General features: G+C 45.2%; 1 protein-coding gene across 1 annotated transcript in view; it reads left to right on the top strand.

Annotated features, from left to right (window-relative positions):
* Positions 1-3,050: 3,050 nt before the first annotated feature.
* DUSP22 (dual specificity phosphatase 22) overlaps positions 3,051-21,630 on the top strand; it is a 39,798-nt gene continuing 21,218 nt past the window's right edge. The window contains exons 1-3 of the mRNA XM_033154471.1: positions 3,051-3,467; positions 9,048-9,081; positions 16,965-17,047. Of these exons, the coding sequence (XP_033010362.1) occupies positions 3,447-3,467; positions 9,048-9,081; positions 16,965-17,047 (138 nt within the window). The 5' untranslated portion in view covers positions 3,051-3,446. The remainder of the gene's footprint in view (positions 3,468-9,047; positions 9,082-16,964; positions 17,048-21,630) is intronic.

Here is a 21,630-nt window from a genome sequence, read left to right as displayed (position 1 = left end):
TTACAGAAATATTTGGTCAAGTGATTGGTTTGCTAGTGAAATGACTTCGCTGAGGGTGACAGTTTCCAGTGGAAAGCTGTGGCAAAGACTATTATATTTTGTGTGCCCATCCTCATGTTCCATCATTAGATGAACTGAATAATAATAATAATAATAATAATCTGCTCTGAGGTGGGATCTGGCACCGAAATCATATTATTTCCAGCATCAGATTAAACCCCTTTTGCCTCAGCGTTTTACATTAGGGCATTTCTAGCTGGCTGAATAGTTTTTTAACCTCTTAACTTTAGGGGATTGTTGGTGATGCTTTATATTGCAATTCTTGATTTTAAATTATTTTATCTACCCTGAAATCAATTTCTGGATGAAGCAGGGCAGTGGGACGAAAACCTCCCCGGTCCATTCAGCCCATTCAGCTTCCACTTTGTAGAAGTCACCAGTTCACATATTTCCTGTCTCTTTGATTACATACTTGCCTTCTAGCGGGGAGAGGTGGGTTGTCATTGCAGTAGCTGCCGCCCTGATTGCAAAGTAATTCTTTCTGCCACCACTCCTCTTATGTTGGGGGGTGAGGGTTAACTTTGGCTGCTTTTTCCAAGGTGAAATTTAACAATGGAGAGCAATGATTTTTAGAGGACTTCATCCTCCACACTGGTCAGTGCCATGCAATGATCTGTCATTGCATTTGGACAGAGAGGAACTGGCTGAGGTTTTCATGCATTTTGTGGTCCTAAAGGTGGGAGTATGTCATTGTTTGCCTGTCACTTCCCACCCACAATGTAGGCCACAGTAAGCTTTGGGAACTTCACACAGGCCATGCCGTCTATAACAATGGGATGAAGGTACCCTTCCTCCTTCAACAGGTCCCAGGCTTGACAGACCTTCCTTTTTCCTTCTGCCCAATTTATCAAGACAGAGATTTGCAACAAGTGTCATTCTAGCATTACCCTTTCCTGCATCCGGAAGGTTAGGACCTTTGCTGCATTTGAACAAAGGCCAATAATGCGCAGAACCATCCTTCAGATTGCAAAAGGAACATGGGTATTCATTTTTTAAGGGACTCGGGCTTTTGAGAATGGGGCTATGAGTCAGGGTAGTGAACCTGTGGTTTTCCAGATGTTGCTGAACTCCAGCTACCATCAGCCTCAGCCAGAGGTGATGAGAGCTGCGGTCCAACTACATCAGCAAAGTCACCTGTCCCCTTTCCTTGCTATAAATAGGCATACACATACAAGCAAAAGATATGGAAGTCAACCAACCAAGTATTTTTGGCTTTTTATCTCCATTATTCTCAGCTGTGCAAAATTAGCTACGATGCCTTTTTTGTTGCTGGAGGAATGCCTTATTCTTATCACTGTATGACAGATTACTGAAGGATGATACTATTTTGCCTAGTGGGCTGTACATAATCCCAGCCATCCCCTTTGGGCTAGGAGAGAAGTGTGGTTCATTTAGTATATGGCATTAAATCGGAATGACCGTAGTAGGACTTCCTGAGTGGATATTTTATGTATAAAAATCCATACCCCCAGTCTGAGATACCTATTTTCTCCAAACTATTCCAATCATGGCTGCCCACTGAACTATACACGTGGTGCAGTTGTAAGAGTCCTTGGGATTTTTATGTGAAAATTCTAGCAGAAGCTCATTGTGCAGCCAATTGTCTCATAGCCTAAATTAAACAAAGCAGCTTTGAGTTCCTTGGAGAGAGATACAAATGTGATAAATTAGCACCTAATATTGGAGCAATGTCTTAATTATGTCCTATTTCTTTGATGGAATATGGGCAGGGTTCCTCTTGAGATGCTATGAATCTTATTTCCTGGCTTCAAAAAAGGAATCTCAGCAGATTATAAAGCTTGCAAGACAAACATCCCAACCCTATAAATTATTATCTGGCTATTCAAAACAGAATAAAGGGTCAGGAGGAGGTGTGGTCTGTTAAATTACTAGCAACTGCAGATTCTTCGAAATAAAAAGGATTGTCAACTATAAGAATGGCTTTTAAATAGTGTGGTTCCATAAAGTTGTGGCTCTCCAGTTGCCACACTCCAACTCCCATCAGCCCCAGCCAGCATGCCCAACAAACAGGGATGATGAGAGTTGTAGTTCAACAACATCTGGAGAGCCACAGGTTCCCCACTCCTGCTGTAAACTATATTTGGGTTTTAAATTTATTCTTTTTTGTTAAACGTGCAGCTGTTTCAAGCTTGTTTCTCTAACTGTTGAGGTACCCAAAGCACCAGAAAAACATTAGCTACTGTAGGAGACACAAAAAGTTCTTAAAGCTTGTAGCTCTATGACCCTTTTACCTGGGAGTAAGCTCCACTTTTTCTTTTTTAAAATTAAAGGGAGTACTGTATTTAACTGGGTGTAAACATGCAAACATGCATAGGATTCCACTGCACTAAAGCTGAGTAAGTTGTGATGGATCAAAAACTGCATGCAGAAATCCCCACGATAGGTTCTGGTAAAAAACAACAACAACAGGGTTTTTGAGGGGAAAGGAGGCGGAATTTGCAAAAACGGATGGGATGAAAACACGGCACACACCACAGCCGATAACACTACCTTCGACACGCCCACAAAACCTGCTTATCTCCAGCGTCCGAAAACTTTGCTATAACTGGGACATCGAAATACACGTAGTGGTAAACAATGTTCCAAAGTAGCCATTTACTGGAAAAAAAGATCCTGTAACGAGGGCTTGAACTCTTTTCTGACAAGTGCTGATTTGCATGAAAGGCAAAAAATAGAAATATTTTATATGCAAGAGAAATAAGTCGCGGAATTGGGCTGCCAATGCTCAGAAACTGAACGTCCACGCCCACAGTTCGCACAGAACCCCCAGACGCCGCTTACTCATCCTTCCAGGAATGAAAGCTCACGCTCCGCTACGCGTTCGAAAGGGCGGAGCCCGTGCTTGGCGCAGCGCATGCCGGGAGTTGTAGTCTTCGAGCCGCGGCTTAGCCCGGCGCGGGGTTAGCGTGAAAACTACGAGTCCCAGAGCCGCTGGCGGCAAGATGGGGGGGAAGCTCGCTCCGCGCCTGGATTTTAACCGCACGTGGGAGTGGTTGAAGGCAAGGAGGGCCGGAGCGATACGCAATTCCTGGCAAGGGCGAGCTCGCAACTAGTTCAAGCTGAGCTGCTTCTCCGATTCCAGCCGAGTCCAGGGGCGGCCGGGCGGAAAAACCTCCGATCATAAGACGCCTAGGAGGAAAGTCCCGGGCTCGCAGACAGTTTTTGCGGGCGGGGTGGGGGAGATGCTGGCAGGCTGCGCAGCAAAATAACAACATAACCACCCCGTTTACCCAGTTTCCCATTCACAACGGAGTAAATACTTCCTCCTCTGCCCATCGCGCATTTTTATTTTATTTTATTTGCAGCGTCCCACCAATTGGGCTGCTTCCAGTCTCTGGTGCTAAAGTTTCAAACCGCTTAGAGCCATGGGGAATGGGATGAACAAGGTAAAAACGCTGCTTATTCTGTTTTGTTTCCGGTTTGTTTGTTTTTTAATGCGTTCGCGCGCGAGGTTTCAGAAACGATCCAGTGAAGAAACAAATAGAGGAGATTCACCCCCACCCCACCCAACCCCAAACTAAGCCACCCACTCGATGCTTGTTTTGATCCGTGGGAAATAGGGCTTTAAAAGCGACGCTTCCTTTAGGGGAAATTTCTGGATACTGAGTGGCAACAAGCGACTGCTTTTGTGGTAGTGGTGGGCACCGTGGGTGGCTGGCAAACGAAGGCGCTTGAAGAAATGGGAGGCTGGGTTTGCCCCGTCTCTGCCCCCTGCCCCAGGTGGGGCGAGTGCCGTCCGTACATGCATCCCGACCTCCCCCCCTCCCCATTGTTTACTCGGAAGTAAGCCGCACCGAGGTCAATGTCTGAGACTTGAGGCTGCAATTTTATATGCTGCCGGGGTGTGTGTGTGTGTGTGTGTAAAGTGCCAGTGGGACTTCCTTCTGGGCACACGCATCATGTGCGTAGGCTGGTTTTGTGAGCCTGTAAGCCTACACAGTTGGGCAAGCTCGTACCATCCTTCACACCCGAGTCCCCCAATAGTGGGGAAAACAAACGACTCATAATTCGCGCGGCTGGATCTGCGCCAGCCCTGCCACGCACCAACCACCACCGCACATAGTGTGCTATTTTCACGGCTCGTTTCCTGGAGGCGCATTTTGTCTTTTGCATAGACAGGCGGAAACGCTCCGGGTTAGTCTAAGAAGTTGCAGCTGGGGTCCTCGGCCAGCTCGTGCATGCTCTTTAAATCGCTAGAGGAGCCTCTTGCAGTCGCCTTCTCCTTTGGTCATAAAGAAGGGTGGTGTTAGCTTTATAGAATTATAGAATTGTAGAGCTGGAAGGGTCCTCCCGTCCAAGGGTCATCCAGTCTAACCCCCTGCAATGCAGGAATGGACCTGCATTTGGCCAGTGGTCAGGGCTGATGGGGGCTGGAGGGTCACAGATTCCCCATCCTTGGTTTATATTTTAAAAAATAAATAAATGAAGAGGAGATCCTGGACTTCTTGCACATTTCCACACGGGCTGGTGGTTCGCATGCGTGTGCATCCCAGCTTCCCCCACTGATATGGATTGTGTTGGAAGTTGGTGGTGTTCAGTGTGTGATGGCTTGTTGCTGCTACCAATGGCTTCCTGATGCTACAGTTTACCAAGGAGTAATGCATGTATTTCAAAGTGGGAGGCTGAAAAAAGGAAGCTGGATAGTTTCAAAGTTGGAGGTGGGAGAAGAGGAAAGGAGAAATAGAACACTTTTTGGTTATCTCTGCCTGACAAGAAGTTGGATGATATGCTTCATGCCCACCTCATGATACACTATGATGTCTCTCTTAATAAAAAGGAGGACGCAGGAAGCTGCCTTATATCAATAGCTCAGTTGGTAGGAGGCTCTTAATCTCAGGGTCACAAGTTTGAGCCTCATGCTGGGCAAAAGATTCCTGCATTGCAGGGGGGCTGGGCTAGATGACACTTGGGGTCCCTTCCAATGCTACGGTTCTATGATTCTAAGTCAGATCGTCGGTCCACCCAGCTTTGTATTACCTACACCAGCCTTTCTCATCCTTGGGTTCCCAGATGTTCTTGAACTGCAACTCCCCTCATCTCTGACTATTGGCCATGTTGGCTAGGAATGGTGGGAGTTGTAGTCCAGCAACATCTAGGGACCCAAAGGCAATGGCTTTCCAGTGTTCCTGACATGAATATTTCCCGGCCCTTAAGATACTGGGGTTTGATACTGGGGCGTATTCTCTACTACTATGCTGGGGTTACTTAGAACATTGTGGAAGTGGAAGTCCTATCCATCATAATGAAGGTTTAGGGTTCTAATCCACTTAGTATTATTTAAGGTACTTGGAGATGGCCTTTAATGCAGCTTACATAAAAGGCCTGCTTCACATAGATTGATAGGATGCTCTGGCCAAGTGTGTGGGCAGGGCTAAGTAGGAAAGGTGGGCGTGCCCATGAAGAGTCCCACCCACATTGTACTTTGATTTACTGGGCTAGATCTTGACCCCAACAGGAGCAGGCAAGTTTGGCTGTAGCTGGGATCATAAGTGTGCAATTAGGAGAGGAAGTGGCTGCTGAGTGAGTGGGCTTGTGAGCTGCTTTTGGACACCTTTTTCATCCATAATTACCGTGATGCTATGCTTGGGGCTCTAATGACATGTCGCAAGAAGCTCAGAGGCTAACTGCAAAGCCATGCACCCCCTGGAGATGACCAGGCCTGTCGGTATCAATGCCCTTAGTTGGTAAACGGAGTGTACCCTTTTCCTGTAACCATGTATGGTGTAGGCAAGAGAAATCGGCCAGCAGTGGATTACTTGAATTTTTCCAAAAACACCGCAGCCCTTTGTTCGTAAGCCAGACTGGCTTACTCGCTTCCTTAACGTTTCTGACAAAAGGCAACCCCCAGAGATTGCTAACAGCTGCTGTTGCCACAATTGGATCATCTGGCTGTTGTTTGCTCCTGCCCATTGCCTGACCCGTCTATAATGCTGCGTTCAGTCGCTCGCCTGCTGCTGGAACCTCCCTGAAGCGGAATCGGCAGCATTTGCTCACATTCTTCCTCTCACACACTGTGGTCTCTCCCACCCTTTGCGCCTTCGGTTTCCCCCCACTCTCTGTTTCATCTTGTAAGCTCCCTGGGGGCGGGGATCTGCCTCAGTAACTTTGGCAAGTCATCGAAGATGCTTTGTTCCGAGTCAGACCAATGCTCTATCTCAGTGTTTTTCAACCTTTTTTGGGCAAAGGCACACTTGTTTCATGAAAAAAATCACGAGGCACACCACCATTAGAAAATGTTAAAAAAATTTAACTCTATGCCTATATTGACTATATATAAAGTAATTTTCCCACGGCACACCAGGCAACATCTCACGGCACACTAGTGTGCCGCGGAACGGTGGTTGAAAAACACTGCTCTATCTCGTTCATCTTGTCCACACGGAACTGGTAGCAAGGTTTCCAGGGGTTCACGCAGGAGTCTCTTCCGGCCCTTCTTGGAGATGTGAGAGGTTGACCTTGGCATCTTTGGAACAGAAAGCTTGTGCTGTACTGCTGAACTGTAATTCCCTCCTCTGGGATCTGACGTGCCATGATATTGTTACAAAAGTTGGGTGCCTCGCCCTCTGTCTGCCAAGCAGTGGCAAAAGCCCATGGAGTTCCAGGCACAGCGGAGACTGTTGCAGCTTTAAGAAATATGGTTTATTCACCTATTTCCACCTTCAGTCTGCAAGGAGGGAGTCCAGATCTTACAGCATGGTCATTTCGAGGGGCTTGTACCCCAGCCAGCCAGCGAGGGTTCGAGACCATCTGAAAAGTATGGCGCGCATACTGAAAAGATCCCTCAGGACTGTGATGCGGCCTAGTCCTTGTGCAAAGGCCCATCTGCCCTAAGAAGTGTTGTGGTGAGAGGAATGGCAACTGTGGCAGGAAAAGGGGATGGCACCCTAGTCCACACATATCTTGGCACATATGCAGGTCACACCTTCAGAGAGAGGCAAGCATAAGTGATGTATGAGGGTTGCATTGTTCTGGCTGCCATGGTTCTCTGGTGAACCAGAGCATGGAAAAGCTTCCTGTGACTTTAACTGGCATGTGCCTCTTGGTGCTGGCCAATTTTTTTTTTTAAAAAAATGTCAAGTTGCATGTTCCTTGCCATTGTCATACCTCTGATATCAGCCTGTGTACATTCCTAAAATGACAAGCAAGTTTCCTGCCCCCCCCCCATTTCTGTGTCATTGTCACAAGAAGGCTGGTCTGCCAAAGATCATGAGAGGCCGGATAAATCTTGAGCACATTCTTTGTTCAAGCTGGCAGGCTTTTGATATATAACCTCTTGCCACGCTCGATCCATGTGGCTTGCAGCCTTTTGCATTTGCTTGCTTTGAGTTTGGATTTCATTCAGGACTCAGGAACGATAAAAATGAGGCACTGGTCAGCGCCCCGGCTGTCAAGTGGCTTCGAGTGACCCATATGGGGGATGCCACCAATGGCCATGGCACCTTAGGAGAGGGATATATTCATCAGAGCTGCAGCATGGGGCAGAAGATTTAACCAGCTTTTCCTCTTTCACATGCTGTGTGTTCTCTCTCTCTCTCTCTCTCTGTCCTCCTTCCCTGGTAGCTAATTAAATAGGGCAAACCAAAACCACCCGAATCTGACATTGGAGCTGCTTTATAGGCCAGGAGCTGTTTGTTTGCATGAGCTTGTTACTTCAAACCCTCCCCACCTCTACAAAATGGCGGGAGGGCTGGAGATGCCCTGCCACAAAAGCCTCCACACACAAATAGCTCCCTTTGTCCAGCAGATACCATGTAGCTGGGAGCTCATAGCAGATCTGGGCTGAAAATCATACCATGGACATGGATAAAGGTAAAGGTACCCCTGCCCGTTAGGTCCAGTTGCGGACGACTCTGGGGTTGCGGTGCTCTTCTCGCTCTATAGGCCGAGGGAGCTGGTGTTTGTCCGCAGACAGCTTCTGGGTCATGTGGCCAGCATGACTAAGCTGCTTCTGGCGAACCAGAGCAGTGCACGGAAATGCCGTTTACCTTCCTGCTGGAGCGGTACCTATTTATCTACTTGCACTTTGACGTGCTTTCAATCTGCTAGGTGGGGAGGAGCAGGGACCGAGCAACGGGAGCTCACCCCGTCGCAGGGATTCAAACAGCCAACCTTCTGATCGGCAAACCCTAGGCTCAGTGGTTTAGACCACAGCGCCACCATGGACACGGATAGTCCACCCCAAAATTTTCTGGCTATCAATATATATATGATGGCCATATAATGAAGAGGGCATGGAGAGTTGTCCCATCTCCCATAATCTCCAGTCCTGTTTCCACAGCCACAATCCCCTCATGTCTTTTGCCTCTAAGTTTCCAAATGAAACCCTCAAGGTTCAGAGATGGTCCTTGGACTGCCAGTGTCTGCTCCTTCCTCTAATTCCAAATGTGTAAGAGATAGATTGTGGATGGTGATGAAGATCCATGCTGAAGGACACATAAACCAATGGGTACAACATTATATTAAGATGTAATGTCATTAAGTTCACGACACTTAAAAAGAAGGCAGAAACCATCTAAGGGACAACTGAGGACCAGCCCCGAGTTCAGAGATAGCTTCAAATCAAGCCATTCCCATTACTGATCCCATTACACTATTTTTGGTGTAAAATGAGTGATAGATTCTTAGTTTAGAGCAGGGTTTCCTAGCTGTTTTCAGACTACAACTCCCATCACCCCTGGCTAGCAGGACCAGTGGTCAGGGATGATGGGAATTGTAATCCAAAAAACAACAACCTGGAGACTCGAGTTTGAGAAACACTGGTTTAGCTTTGTTTTACTGGTCCCCTCCCGCCTTTATTAAACTGCTATTAAGTGTTGGAAGGAAAAACACGCTGCCCTTACTGCGTTGCCAGACTCTATATCTGTATAAACAGTGTTATGTTCCATTCTGTATGCAAATTGAATTGCGTCAGATCATGTTACCACAAGAGATGTACATTTGATATTATATTTCTTTCTTTCTCACAGATTCTTCCTGGCTTGTTCCTTGGAAATTTTAAAGGTAAGTTCAGTGTCATTCGCAGCCATAGTGCCCAGCCACATTTTGTTTCCAAACTTTGTGTGTCTCTCTGTGTGTGACAGCTTTGTCTAGGCTTGCCATACAACAGGAAACTTCCTGACATGTCCTGGTTTTTGGGTGTAAAAATGGCGTCGGGCGTGGGGGAGAATTTTGCCGAATTGGCAAAATGTCAGGGAAAACCTGGATGTATCACTATTTGGGGGGGGAGGTCTTCCTAAAAAAAAAAAGCTCAACAGGAATGTCAGGAATTTTACTTTTTGAAATATGGCAACCCTAGCTTTGTCTCTCCCAAACTTTGGATGGTTCATCTGAGGCAGGAGTAGGAAACCTGTGGCTCTCCTGTTATTGCTAAAAAAGCCAATGCAATTCTGGGCTGCATCAATAGGAGTATAGCATCTAGATCAAGGGAAGTAATAGTACCACTGTATTCCGCTCTGGTCAGACCTCACCTGGAATACTGTGTCCAGTTCTGGGCACCACAGTTCAAGAAGGATACTGACAAGCTGGAACGTGTCCAGAGGAGGGCAACCAAAATGGTCAAAGGCCTGGAAACGATGCCTTATGAGGAACGGCTTAGGGAGCTGGGTATGTTTAGCCTGGAGAAGAGAAGGTGATATGATAGCCATGTTCAAATATATAAAAGGATGTCATATAGAGGAGGGAGAAAGGTTGTTTTCTGCTGCTCCAGAGAAGCGGACACGGAGCAATGGATTCAAACTACAAGAAAGAAGATTCCACCTAAACATTAGGAAGAACTTCCTGACAGTGAGAGCTGTTCGGCAGTGGAATTTGCTGCCAAGGAGTGTGGTGGAGTCTCCTTCTTTGGAGGTCTTTAAGCGGAGGCTTGACAGCCATCTGTCAGGAATGCTTTGATGGTGTTTCCTGCTTGGCAGGGGGTTGGACTGGATGGCCCTTGTGGTCTCTTCCAGCTCTATGATTCTATGATTCTACCCATCAGGACGAGCTACCGTGGCTGATGTCACGGGTGATGGGAATTGTATTCTAATAAAAGCCATCAAAAACCACAGGTTCCTTGCCCCTGGCCAACAGTTGCTTATGTGAAAGAGACACAAGTCTCCACCTAAACCTGTCTGGTTTTGTGATCATCACCACTAAGCTTTCAAGTGGGGTATCTGTCCACTCCTTCCCCTTTGGTGCAGAGTACATTGCCACAGCCTGTAGAGCCTTGTATTTGAAGCTAGCATGGTGCACACTCCAAAATCTGAGGAAGACAAATTTGGGTTTGCCCAATTAAAAAAAGGAAAGGAAAAAGGTCATGTGACAGAGCCCAGCAGGCTCTCACAGAACAATATGAAGAAGCTTTTCTAAGCGGTAAGTCTGGCGCTAGTTCCTCACATCTGTTCCATCACTGCTACCTACTCATTTTTGTCTTTAGCTACCCTGCTTTCCTCAGCTCAGCACAGCCTATGTAGACATTGGCTGAAGAATGGATGAATGAGGCTCATGCTGTAAGTCTTAGACACAGTAGAATGTAAAATGGTACTTTAGGGGCAAGCTCAGCATCTGGTGCCACAGAAGTAGAAGTTAAAGGACCCCTGGATGGTTAAGTCCAGTCAAAGGTGACTATGGGGTTGCAGCGCTCATCTCGCTTGAGGCCGAGGGAGCCGGCGTTTGTCCACAGCCAACTTTCTGGGTCATGTGGCCAGGAGGACTAAACCGCTTCTCGCGCAACGGGTCACAACGACGAGTGCCAGAGTGCAGGGAAAACGCTGTTTACATTCCCGCTGCAGTGGTACCTATTTATCTACTTGCAGTGGTGTGCGTTCCAACGGCTAGGTTGGCAGAAGCTGGGAGAGAGCAATGGGAGCTCACTCCGTCGCAGGGATCCAAACCGCTGACCTTCCAATCAGCAAGCCCAAGAGGCTCAGTGGTTTAGACCACAGAGCTCCCCTGCATGGGCCACATAGCTCAAGCATGATCTGTAAGGATCATAGAACTGTAGAGTTGGAAGGGAACCCAATGGTCATCTAGTCCAACCCCCTGCAGTGCAGAAGATTGGAAGCTTTTACTTTTGTTTTCAATTAACCACAGTTTATGTATTGGCCAAACCTCAACAAACTGTGGTAAGGCTTGACTCCGGTTTCCTGAAGCAAGCCAACTTCAGATTGCAGCTTATGGAGTTGGCTTGTTTCATTAAACTATTCAATAATCCATTGTTCAGATTAAGCTCAGTTTAAATTCAGATGTGATGGTAAACTTCCAGCCTCCTTTTCGAGATTTGTTCATGCAATTCATGTAGTTTAGTATGACATGTGACTAATGTTGGAGTATTTGCACCGACACCAGTGCTAGACTGTGCGTCAGTAGAGATTTTAATTTTTAAAAGTGAGATTGAGAGGCTTTCCCTTTTCACCTCTGCCCACAACCATTTTAAGGGAAAACGAGATGACGATGGCATATCCTATGTCGACGTTACTTCTTTTTTGCTCTAAAGTTGTAGTGGGCCATGGTACAGTTTCAGCCTCATGGTAGAGGAACGGCATTTTCAAACAGGTAAAGACCGGATGGCGCGGGTGGCGCTGTGGGTTAAACCACTGTGCCGCTTGGGCCTGCCGATTGAAAGGTTGGCAGTTCGAATCCCCGTGACGGGGTGAGCTCCTGTTGTTTGGTCCCAGCTCCTGCCAACCTAGCAGTTCGAAGCATGCAGTGCAAGTAGATAAATAGGTACCGCTCCACTGGGAAGGTAAACGGCGTTCCCGTGTGCTGCTCTGGTTTCGCCAGAATCCGCTTAGTCATGCCGGCCACATGACCCGGAAAAACTGTCTGCGGAAGCGGACAAACGCCGGCTCCCTCGGCCTGTAAAGTGAGATGAGTGCCGCAACCCCAGAGTTGTTTGCAACTGGACGTAATTGTCAGGGGTCCCTTTGTTGTTGTTGTTCAGTCATTCAGTCGTGTCCGACTCTTCGTGACCCCATGGACCAGAGCACGCCAGGCACGCCTATCCTTCACTGCCTCCCGCAGTTTGGCCAAACTCATGCTAGTCGCTTCGAGAACACTGTCCAACCATCTCATCCTCTGTCGTCCACTTCTCCTTGTGCCCTCCATCTTTCCCAACATCAGGGTCTTTTCCAGGGAGTCTTCTCTTCTCATGAGGTGGCCAAAGTACTGGAGCCACCAGTACCTTTACCTTTACCTAAAGACCGGAGGGGTGCAAGGAAGAGATGGCAGGGTTAGACACTGTTGCCAACTGTATCCCAAGGCACACCTTGGGACAGTAGCACTGCTTAAGTTCATACTTGAAAAGGATCATGCTACAGTTCCAAAAAACAGGCCCCAAACCAAAGAGGCGTAGTTGTGTAACCTTGGCAGCACTATGTTTTTTATCAGGTTTGACTAAAAGATTAGCCCTTTTATTGGTTCAGTGCTTTGGCAGTTGACAAGAATGTGTCATTTGGGGAATGTAAATAAATGATTAAATGGTGGATAAAGAATAAAACTGGTGAACATGGGAAGAAGTTAAGTAATGTGGATTAAATAACACGGCGGTGTGGTTTTGTGTTTGTGAGAAACAAACGTACAAACTGATCTGAGGTTCGTCGACTGTAACACCGAGACCTTGGTGGCTAAAGGTTGAATACACCCAGTGCGGCGAAACCGAGACCTGGTATCTGTTTCCCAATTTGGTTCTTTTTAGATTTCTCCCTCTGTGATTGAGTCGAGGCAAAAAGAAGCTGGGTGATATTGCAGAGTGAGTCAGCACTTAACCACCGAGTTCGAGCTGTGCAGCTTTTCTGCCTTGCAACCTCTGCTGGCTGCTGCGTCAGTTGGCCTGTGAAGTGTTGTCCATTGTTTCTATGGAGGCGATATATAAATGCTGGTGGTTAAGCTGCAGCAGTTTAATCCTTCAGCAAGCTGCCCGTTAGTTCACCAGGAGGACTGCTGGGGACTCTTCCCAATTCAGCAATAAGATCTGCAGTTGGTTGTGTTTCAGCATGCTAAGTAGAATGCCAATTTCTAAATAAGTAGCTCTCTCCCCTTGTCTTGGTTGTTCTGGACTTAAAATGTAAGATGGCTACATTTGAAAGGCCTCTTTTTAACTGCCATAGTTTTTACGGTTTTCGTGTTTGGAAGGAACAGACGAGTGGATTTGAGGCTCGCAACTCCTCGCCCCAGCTATTGGCTCCCCCAATGTTCCACTGGAATTACTGATATTTCAAGTCTGGATCACGTTTATCGTTAGGCAATGTCCAACTGACATTAGGGAAATCTTGAATGGAGAAATTTTCTAAACTTTATTCTATGAGATGTAAAAATGGCATATTCTGTAGCATGTATATAAGTCACAAAACTTCAAAACAAAGTAGGCCTCAGGTGAATGTGTTTGGGGAGGGCGCTCTGTAGTCAGGGCACCATGAGGGGGGAAAGACCCTGTCACTGGTGGCGCTCCCCCTCAAAGATGTGGCACCCAGCTCTTATTGTCAGAAAGTTCTTCCTGTTGTTTAGTCAGAATCTTTTCCCTTGTAGCTTGGATCCATTGGTTCGGGAGCAGGAGAAAACAAACTTGCTCCATCGTATGTGTGACAGCCCTTTAGATATTTGAAGATATCTAAAGGTGTAGAAGGATGAGAGAGTTGGTTTCTTCTGGTCTCTCCAAAGGAAACTGAAATCTACTCATAACATACTCCTCCACCTACCTCAAGGCCACCAAATAACACAGCAACAAAACAAAACAAAGCATGTTACATTAAAAACCTGCCAGTGCCTTACTGAGTCAGAGCATTTCCCATCTAGCTCAGAACAGTCCACACAGTCTAGACTCTACAATGGCTCTCCTTGGTTTCATTCGGACAGGAGCCTTTCTGAGCCCTGCCTAGAGGAACCGGGAGTTGAACATGGGACCTTGGGAGCATGCAAAGCACATGCCCTACAGCCAAGCCATGGTTCTATCTGTACTTTCCATAGACTGTAAATCCAAGCTGCCCACAAATCCAAAGTTGATATTTGCTTGGTAGGAGAGGAGCATACATCTATTCAAAACACCAACGTGTACTTCAAATGTCAAATGTCGATAGAACCTAGGCAATATTTGTAGATCTCTGGGTATGGTCTGCAAGCACATGAAGCCACCGCCTTGCTGAAGGTCAACAGGCCTTGGTCTGGTCAACAGGCCTCGGTGGGTCACCACCACTTAGACTTGCCTATGTGTATGTTGACTTGGGTTTCCATGCAGAAGAAAGGTATGGTACAAGTGTAAGAAAATAAACAAATAAATGAATAAATAAGAACATAAGGTCCTGCTGGATCAGTGGCCCATCTAGTCCAGCAGCGAAGCCCACATTATTATTATTATTATTATTATTATTATTATTATTATTACTACAAGGAGGACTCTCAGGCATATACCTCCACATGTGGTGGGAATGTCCCAAAATCCAACTCTTCTTGACATTAATCATACAAGAAATACATAAAATAACTAAGCAAGTATTAGAAGTCACCACAGAACTGGTCCTACTCAACATCTCCCAAGACAATAATGCCCACTCACAACACAAAGAGCTCATAACTCACCTACTCTCAGCAACCAGAAACATCATAGCCAGACACTGTAGAGACCTGTCAGGAGTAAGCATAGACCAATGGTATCAAATAGTATGGGAAACAGCCTTGTTAGAAAAACTAACCAACAAACTGAAACTGACACTGGGACAAATAGAAGAAGATGCCTTCACCCCGGTTTGGTTCCCCTTTGTCATATACACAGCCCAACAAGACAACGACAAGAACCTGCTGACAGCATTCGAATCAATCTGGCTAACCTGATCCAAACACACACACACACACACAAACCCACCAACACCACTCACACACAACAACAAATTTCACTAAAGCCAATCAAAGACAACCAACCACACCCTAGGCCTAGGCCAACCTCTTTCACCACCAAAGGAATACAAGTGAAGAGTAAAGAGAACTCGCACAAGTGACACTGACACAAAACCCCACACATACACGAAGTAGAATAGAAGCACTGTCACCCGACCCCACCCCACTCACCACTCCCCCCTCCACCCCTTTCCCCCTTTTCTTCCTAATGTAACATGAATGTCTCAACAAATGAAACTGATCTGTAGAAAATGTAACTTGAAAAAAAGAGACATTGCAATACTTTTGTAAACCAAGAAATCTTTAATAAAAATAACAAGGAAGACTCTCCCCTCTCCTGCATTTCCCAGCAAATGGTTTTCAAAAGCATCTGTGTCCAAACACTAGAGGCCGCCATCAGGGTTAGTAGCCACTGATAGTCTTATTGCCCATGTATTCTTTCCTGCAAGAAATCTTCAATGCACAAATTTTGGGTGTCATTTTACAGTATATAGGAGGCGAGCAGTACCTTTCTTCCCTTTACTGAAAAGCAAATGACAGCATGGGTATATTTCTAGGTTTTGACCTACAAAGTCTTAATTAAACAACCTATGGCCTGTTTTTTAAAGTTAGGAGAGATTCACACCAGATCCTCTGGGAGAGAGCTCAGTACCTTTACCTGGAGAGGTGGGTGCATTTAGGACTTTAAAAGTTAAAATCAGTATCTTGAATTGAACCTGGAAATGAAAGGCTGATCGCTGATGCTTTTGAATTATGGTGCTGGAGAAGACTCTTGAGAGTCCCATGGACTGCCAGAAGATCAAACCTATCCATTCTGAAGGAAATCAGCCCTGAGTGCTCGCTGGAAGGACAGATCTTGAAGCTGAGGCTCCAATACTTTGGTCACCTCATGAGAAGAGAAGACTCCCTGGAAAAGACCCTGATGTTGGGAAAGATTGAGGGCACAAGGAGAAGGGGACCACAGAGGATGAGATGGTTGGACAGTGTTCTCGAAGCTACCAACATGAGTCTGACCAAACTGGGAGGCAGTGGAAGACAGGAGTGCCTGGTGTGCTCTGGTCCATGGGGTCACAAAGAGTCGGACACGGCTAAACGACTAAACAACAACAACCTCTGGCCTAGAATTCACTTTCCCCCCTATTTACATTGAGGTCTAATGTACGACTTTTAAGGTCGTAATTGGTGGTAAATCTAGATTCCGCCCCCTCTATTCTCCTCATTGTGACATGAATTGTTTGTTAAAATGATTAAGAAGATTAACTGAACATCTACAGAGCAGCACTTTCCATTGAATGAACTCCTTTTGGGGCTCGTGGTTTATAATGGGAGATGCCAGGGATTTTCCCTTCTTCAGAAAACGTCCTTCCCCAGTTTATGTGTTTGTTCAAAAGCTTTTCTCGCCCCCCCCCGCAACCCCGCATGGAGATGCTATGATTGGTGACAAAGATTGTGACTGCTGAATTTTGAGCTATTATGCAGCTTTTAAAGGTGCCTGAGCCAATTCGTGTTACGGTGACAATTCTCGTGATCATTTATGTCTGGTTGTAAAAGAGCCATTGACTTCCCCCAAAAAGAACTCACCCAGCACAATCTATTTATAGCATTTACATCTTCCCGTCCCTTTAAGGAGCTCAAGTCGGCACCCATTGTTCTCTCCCCACAACACCCCAGTGAGGTGGGTTAGGTTTGGAAAATGTAACTGGGCCCAGCTCACCCATTGAACTTCATTCCTGAGTGGGGATTTGAACCCGGGTCTCCGCTGCCTTACTCCCAGCACTCTAGTCAGCACAGCACACTGTTGTTGTTGTTGTTGTTGACATAGGACCATTAAGTAGCCAGTGCTTCTGTGTGGCAGCTGATGTTCAGGAATGCTTTTCTTCTTTGTAGCTCAGCAATCCACTGTGAATAGGGAGAGGAGCACGTCCCAAAGTTATGCTTTTGTGGTGCTACTTGATAATTGAGTTAAATACCGCTGACCCTGCTAATGGTTTTTCCTCCCTGGTCTCCTTTTGCCACAGATGCTCGTGACACCGAACAGCTGAAAAAGAACAACATAACACACATTCTTTCGATCCATGACAGCGCCAGGCCCATGCTGGAGGTAAGGGAAGAAAGCTGGTCCAGCTTGAGCCATCATCGTTTCCCTCGCCACAGCCTTCTCTTAAACTTCCCGTTACCTTACTCCATCACTGTGTTTTAAACTTGCCTGGTACAGTGGTCAGTGCATTGTAGGCATTGTCACCTGGCTTTCACCTGATCTGTCAGGCTCTAGGGACTTGGCTCCCCCCCCCCCTTTGGCTGTAGATAAGCAAAAAGATTCCCTTACCGTTTAAAGAGTCCTTAATGATCACAGCAAAAGAACAAAGCATCCATTCTCAGAATAAAGGTATTTCCACTTAAAGATTCCACCCAATTCCCCCCTAGTCACTTCTATCTTGCAACCTGATTTCGCACCCCACCCCACCCCTGCTTTTTGTATCGCCACCTTATCTGCTCTACGTGACCTTGGACTGATAGGCTGGACACTTTCCAGTGAGAGAGAGTCCGTTAGCTCTCTCTCTTCCAGTTCTTCTTCACCTTGCTGTTCACCCCCCAGTTCACCCCAACTTTTGCCTTCAGAACTATGCCCCTCTGCAAACCGCTGTTCCAAGTCTATACTGCTCCACTGCTCCTGGGCAGCTTCAGGATGCTGGTCAGGAGCAGGGAGAGGGGGAGGCTCCCATTATTCCTCATCAGAGCAGTACCTGGTGTCTGACATGATCTTACCCAAAGCCAGTTGCCTACGCGGCTCGCTCGCCAACTTCCCAGGTTCAGCTGGGAAACAATCTATGGGTTCATCCAGACTTCCCCTTGTCTCCTCTCTTTCCCCCAGGGGAAACCCAATCTTTAGTGCTGAATCGGAGCAAATGTTTGATGGTGGAGCACTGTCCTGGACAACGGATGATGCAGAAGCTCGCTCTCTCCCACCTGTTTTCACAAGACTTGGGTTAGGATCCTTGGGCTGTGATAATCCAGCTTGCTTGCTTGCTTGCAAGGGGGATGGAGGGCCCGGTATTTGGTTGGCAACATTCAGAAAGGCTGGAATTTATGGTCCAGATCATAATCTCACAATTAACCCCACCACCAGCACCACAGCAAGAAAGGTTTGCTCAGTTTGAAAGTCTAGGTTACACTGTGGTCATTTGATGTGTAACAAATTTGGCGAGCTTAATGTGCACCTGGCTGGGTTTATTTATTTATTTATTTTTACATATATTGCCATCCACTTGGAAAGTTGCCTTGAATTTTCTGTGATCAGCGACAAAGGCTCCATCCGCACTATGCATTTAAAGCAGTATCATGTCATGTTAAACAGCCCTGGCTTCTCCCACAGTATCCTAGAATCATAGAGTTGGAAGAGACCACAAGGGCCATCCAGTCCAACCCCCTAGGAATTTTAGTTTGTTAAGGGTGCTGGGAGTTGTTAGGAGACACACCCCCCACCCCCGCCAATTCCGTGGTCAGAGCCAGAATTCTCATAGTTCCCTGGGAAGAGGGGTTGATTGTTAAACCACTCTGGAAATTGTAGCTCTGCGAGAGGAATAGGAATCTCCTACACTCAGCACCCTAGAAAGGATTCTTCAGAGGAAGCCATGGCTGGCATGATAACTGCTTTAAATGTACAGTATAGTACAGATGGGTTGAATTGGATAGCAGTTAGGTTAAAAATCAGTGGGAGTTCTGGCATCTCTTCTCTTTAGATGTGGATGCATACTTTTAAGAAGATCCAAATTTAAAGGCACAAGGGCACTCTGACTAACACGTCTGTCAGAGTTTACAGGGTGAATTTTCACAGCAAGTTCACGTTTTACAAAACTGATGGGGGAAACTCTGCTAATAAAAAAAACACTATTCCACCTATATGCTTCTGGCAGGATAGTTTCACATGAGTTGTGCATGTAGATCTTCAAAAAATAGTCAATAAGACACTGACTTGGATTTGTTCCAGATTATAATAGGGATGATTGTTCACTCTTAATGCTTTATGAATTGACTGAGAAATCTGGGAGGCAGTTTTATTTTTCTTTGGTTACAGGATGCAGTTGACCTCTTCACAGTTGCAATTCTGCGGGGAATGGTGCTGTAAATTTCCTCACACCTTGATCCGTTTTATCAATTTACTGTCAAATTTGTGGCTTTTAAGATTCAGAGGTTTCATAGCACATGCTATCAGGCAAATTAAATGTTTCTCTGTTTTGTATTTGAGATTTTTCTATGTGTGAAGCACTGTCGGATTTCATTTGATGGGTATCAGTTTCCCTGTTACTAAGCACATTTGATTTTTAATCCTTATTCTCCAAGCTGAGGCCAGGACCCCCTCCCCCACCGGCCTCTTCTGTAGTCTGTGCCCTCATAGCGTTAAAGAATCAAACACAATCGTGATCTGAAAGCTATTGTTTGGAATCTGGGGAAAGCCCAGGTTCCACTGATCTCTTCAGGGAAGCATTAGGTTTACTTGAAATGATCCTTTTGACTTCATCTGAAGAAGTTTTCATTTAAGAGTTTGCCGTTGGAGTTTTAATGTTTCTCATATTTTGGTTCTCAACACCATTAATTCAGTTGCGTGATGATCTATTTTTGTAAGGCGATGTCAATCGGAACAACGCTCAATGATGGCCAGTGCATTTCTGAAGCAAATTCAATCTTAAGAGTGTGATTCAATGACCACTTTTATTAGTGGTGGAATGGAACTTGTCCTGGTTGGTTATTCTCTTGAGTTCGGAAATAATTGCACGATCCCCCTTAGTTGGTTGTCTTCTTGTTTTTGAATTTTGCACAGCCTGTTTTCTTCATGCGTTTTCAACAAATATTTCAACGATAAAATAACGGCGAAATGGCTTTGCTTATTGCTGAAACCTTTGAATATTTTCAATAATAAAATGAGTCATGAGCATTTGTACCGTACTTGGATGGCTGCTCCTTAAAGCAACTGAAAGGACAAATAAACAAATTACTGGGGTTTTTTCCCCCCTTCCCCCCGATGCGGTTCTGTAGCTGTACTGGGCAGAACTCTTGATAACCTCTTGTTGTGCTCAAGAAAACCTTGAGAAACCAACTGTTTCCTACTTAAGCCGTTGTGATGAAATGCCTCTCATCCGAAAGAGGTATGTCCACCCCTCATCTGTTGATGTGGCAAGTCAAAATAACACATGGGGTTTTTTTTTGGGCTAACCTGAAAGAACTTGCCAGGTGTTCGAGGGTTTTTATTTGCATCTGCCTTCAAAATGAGGTGCCCTGAGGTTTTGTTTTTGGCTCTTAAAGTGTTTCTTGGAAGCTGTCGTTGAAAGGTTTACATAAATTTAAATACCGAGAAGTTCAATGCCAAAAATAAGGCATTTCTTTCTTTCTTTCTTTCTTTTTAAACTGCTTAATTTCAGCCTAGAAATTTGTGGTCATTCAGGACAGCTCAAAAGTTCTGATTGGTTATTGCCCTTTCCATTTTAAAAAAGATGATGATTCATAAGTCTCCGAGAAGACAGGCATCTAAAGTTTCAAAGTTTCTGAAGTCTCAAAGCAAACTTTCAAATGGGAGATTGGTGTTAGATCAGGGGAATTAAATATCTGATCCTAAATTTGTTTGAACAGCATGTAATTGATAGAACGTACTTAAAAGTAGATGGTTACATTCTCTTCTTTCACCACAAATTTAGAGTACTTGGATTACTAGCTTAAAGAATTTGAATAAGTATTCTTTTCGCTGAGAATGTGCATCTAAGAATGAAACAACTTGTTTAATGATCTTTAATGTGGACATTTGTTCCATTTAAGTTTCTTTGAAAGTAAAGAAATTACTCTTTGGCTTCATTACTTTTTTAAAAAAATATCTGTTGTTCAGATTCATTTATAGCAATCGAATGCAAGTTGCTCTTGTACATTTCGGAGATTTTGATCTTACTAGCCTGTGTTTGCTCATTCTTCATTCTTTTAAATGAACAAGAATTGGGACCTAGTTAAAAACAACAATTACTGAGTGGTCCGTCTCCTTCAGAATCAGAAGTGGTGTTATGTGGCTAACAAAATTGTGAAGCAGAATTTTCAAATTGTTGTCGGTCCTCTAGAGTGTTAAAACAGAGGCTAAAATACCTTTCTAAAGAGATAACCAGCTATTCAGTTCCATGCCCTAGGAATTTTAAAGCATTTTCTTTATACAATTTTTGTTTGTACTTTATACAATTTTTATTTGTATTTTATACAATTTTTATTCGTATTTTCTATATAAACTCATTGTGGGTTTCAATGAGCAAATCTGTTAACTAGCTTAAAATACTTACTGTCACAATTTCCCTGTTAGCTGAAAATGAATACATGGGTTTGGAAAATCTGAAATATATGTAAAATTTGATGACAGCTTTTCTTTAAAATGCAAAATTGAGCGAGTAGTTTTTATCTGGTCAAAGTCTAACATCAGAATTTTCCAGCATCTTGACCTGGTACCAGTGTGGTGGCTGTTTGAGCAATAAGAGCGGATATCAGAGATTCTGCAGAGCTGAACTCTTGCTTCTTTCAGCTTTGACAATCTTGAAATCTGAATACTTGCGCTAGTTTTGTTAACTCTCCCTTTGTATCGGTTTAACAGTTCTCTTGACTTTCAGGGCCTAAAGAGCAATAAAAAAGCTTCTCTTTGTGGTTACTCTTGTCTGATGA

Source organism: Lacerta agilis, chromosome 7, assembly GCF_009819535.1.
Source record: "Lacerta agilis isolate rLacAgi1 chromosome 7, rLacAgi1.pri, whole genome shotgun sequence".
In the NCBI taxonomy this organism is placed as follows: Eukaryota; Metazoa; Chordata; class Lepidosauria; order Squamata; family Lacertidae; genus Lacerta; species Lacerta agilis.
The sequence above is the reverse complement of the archived record's forward strand: the minus strand, read 5'-3'. Positions and strand labels throughout refer to the sequence as shown.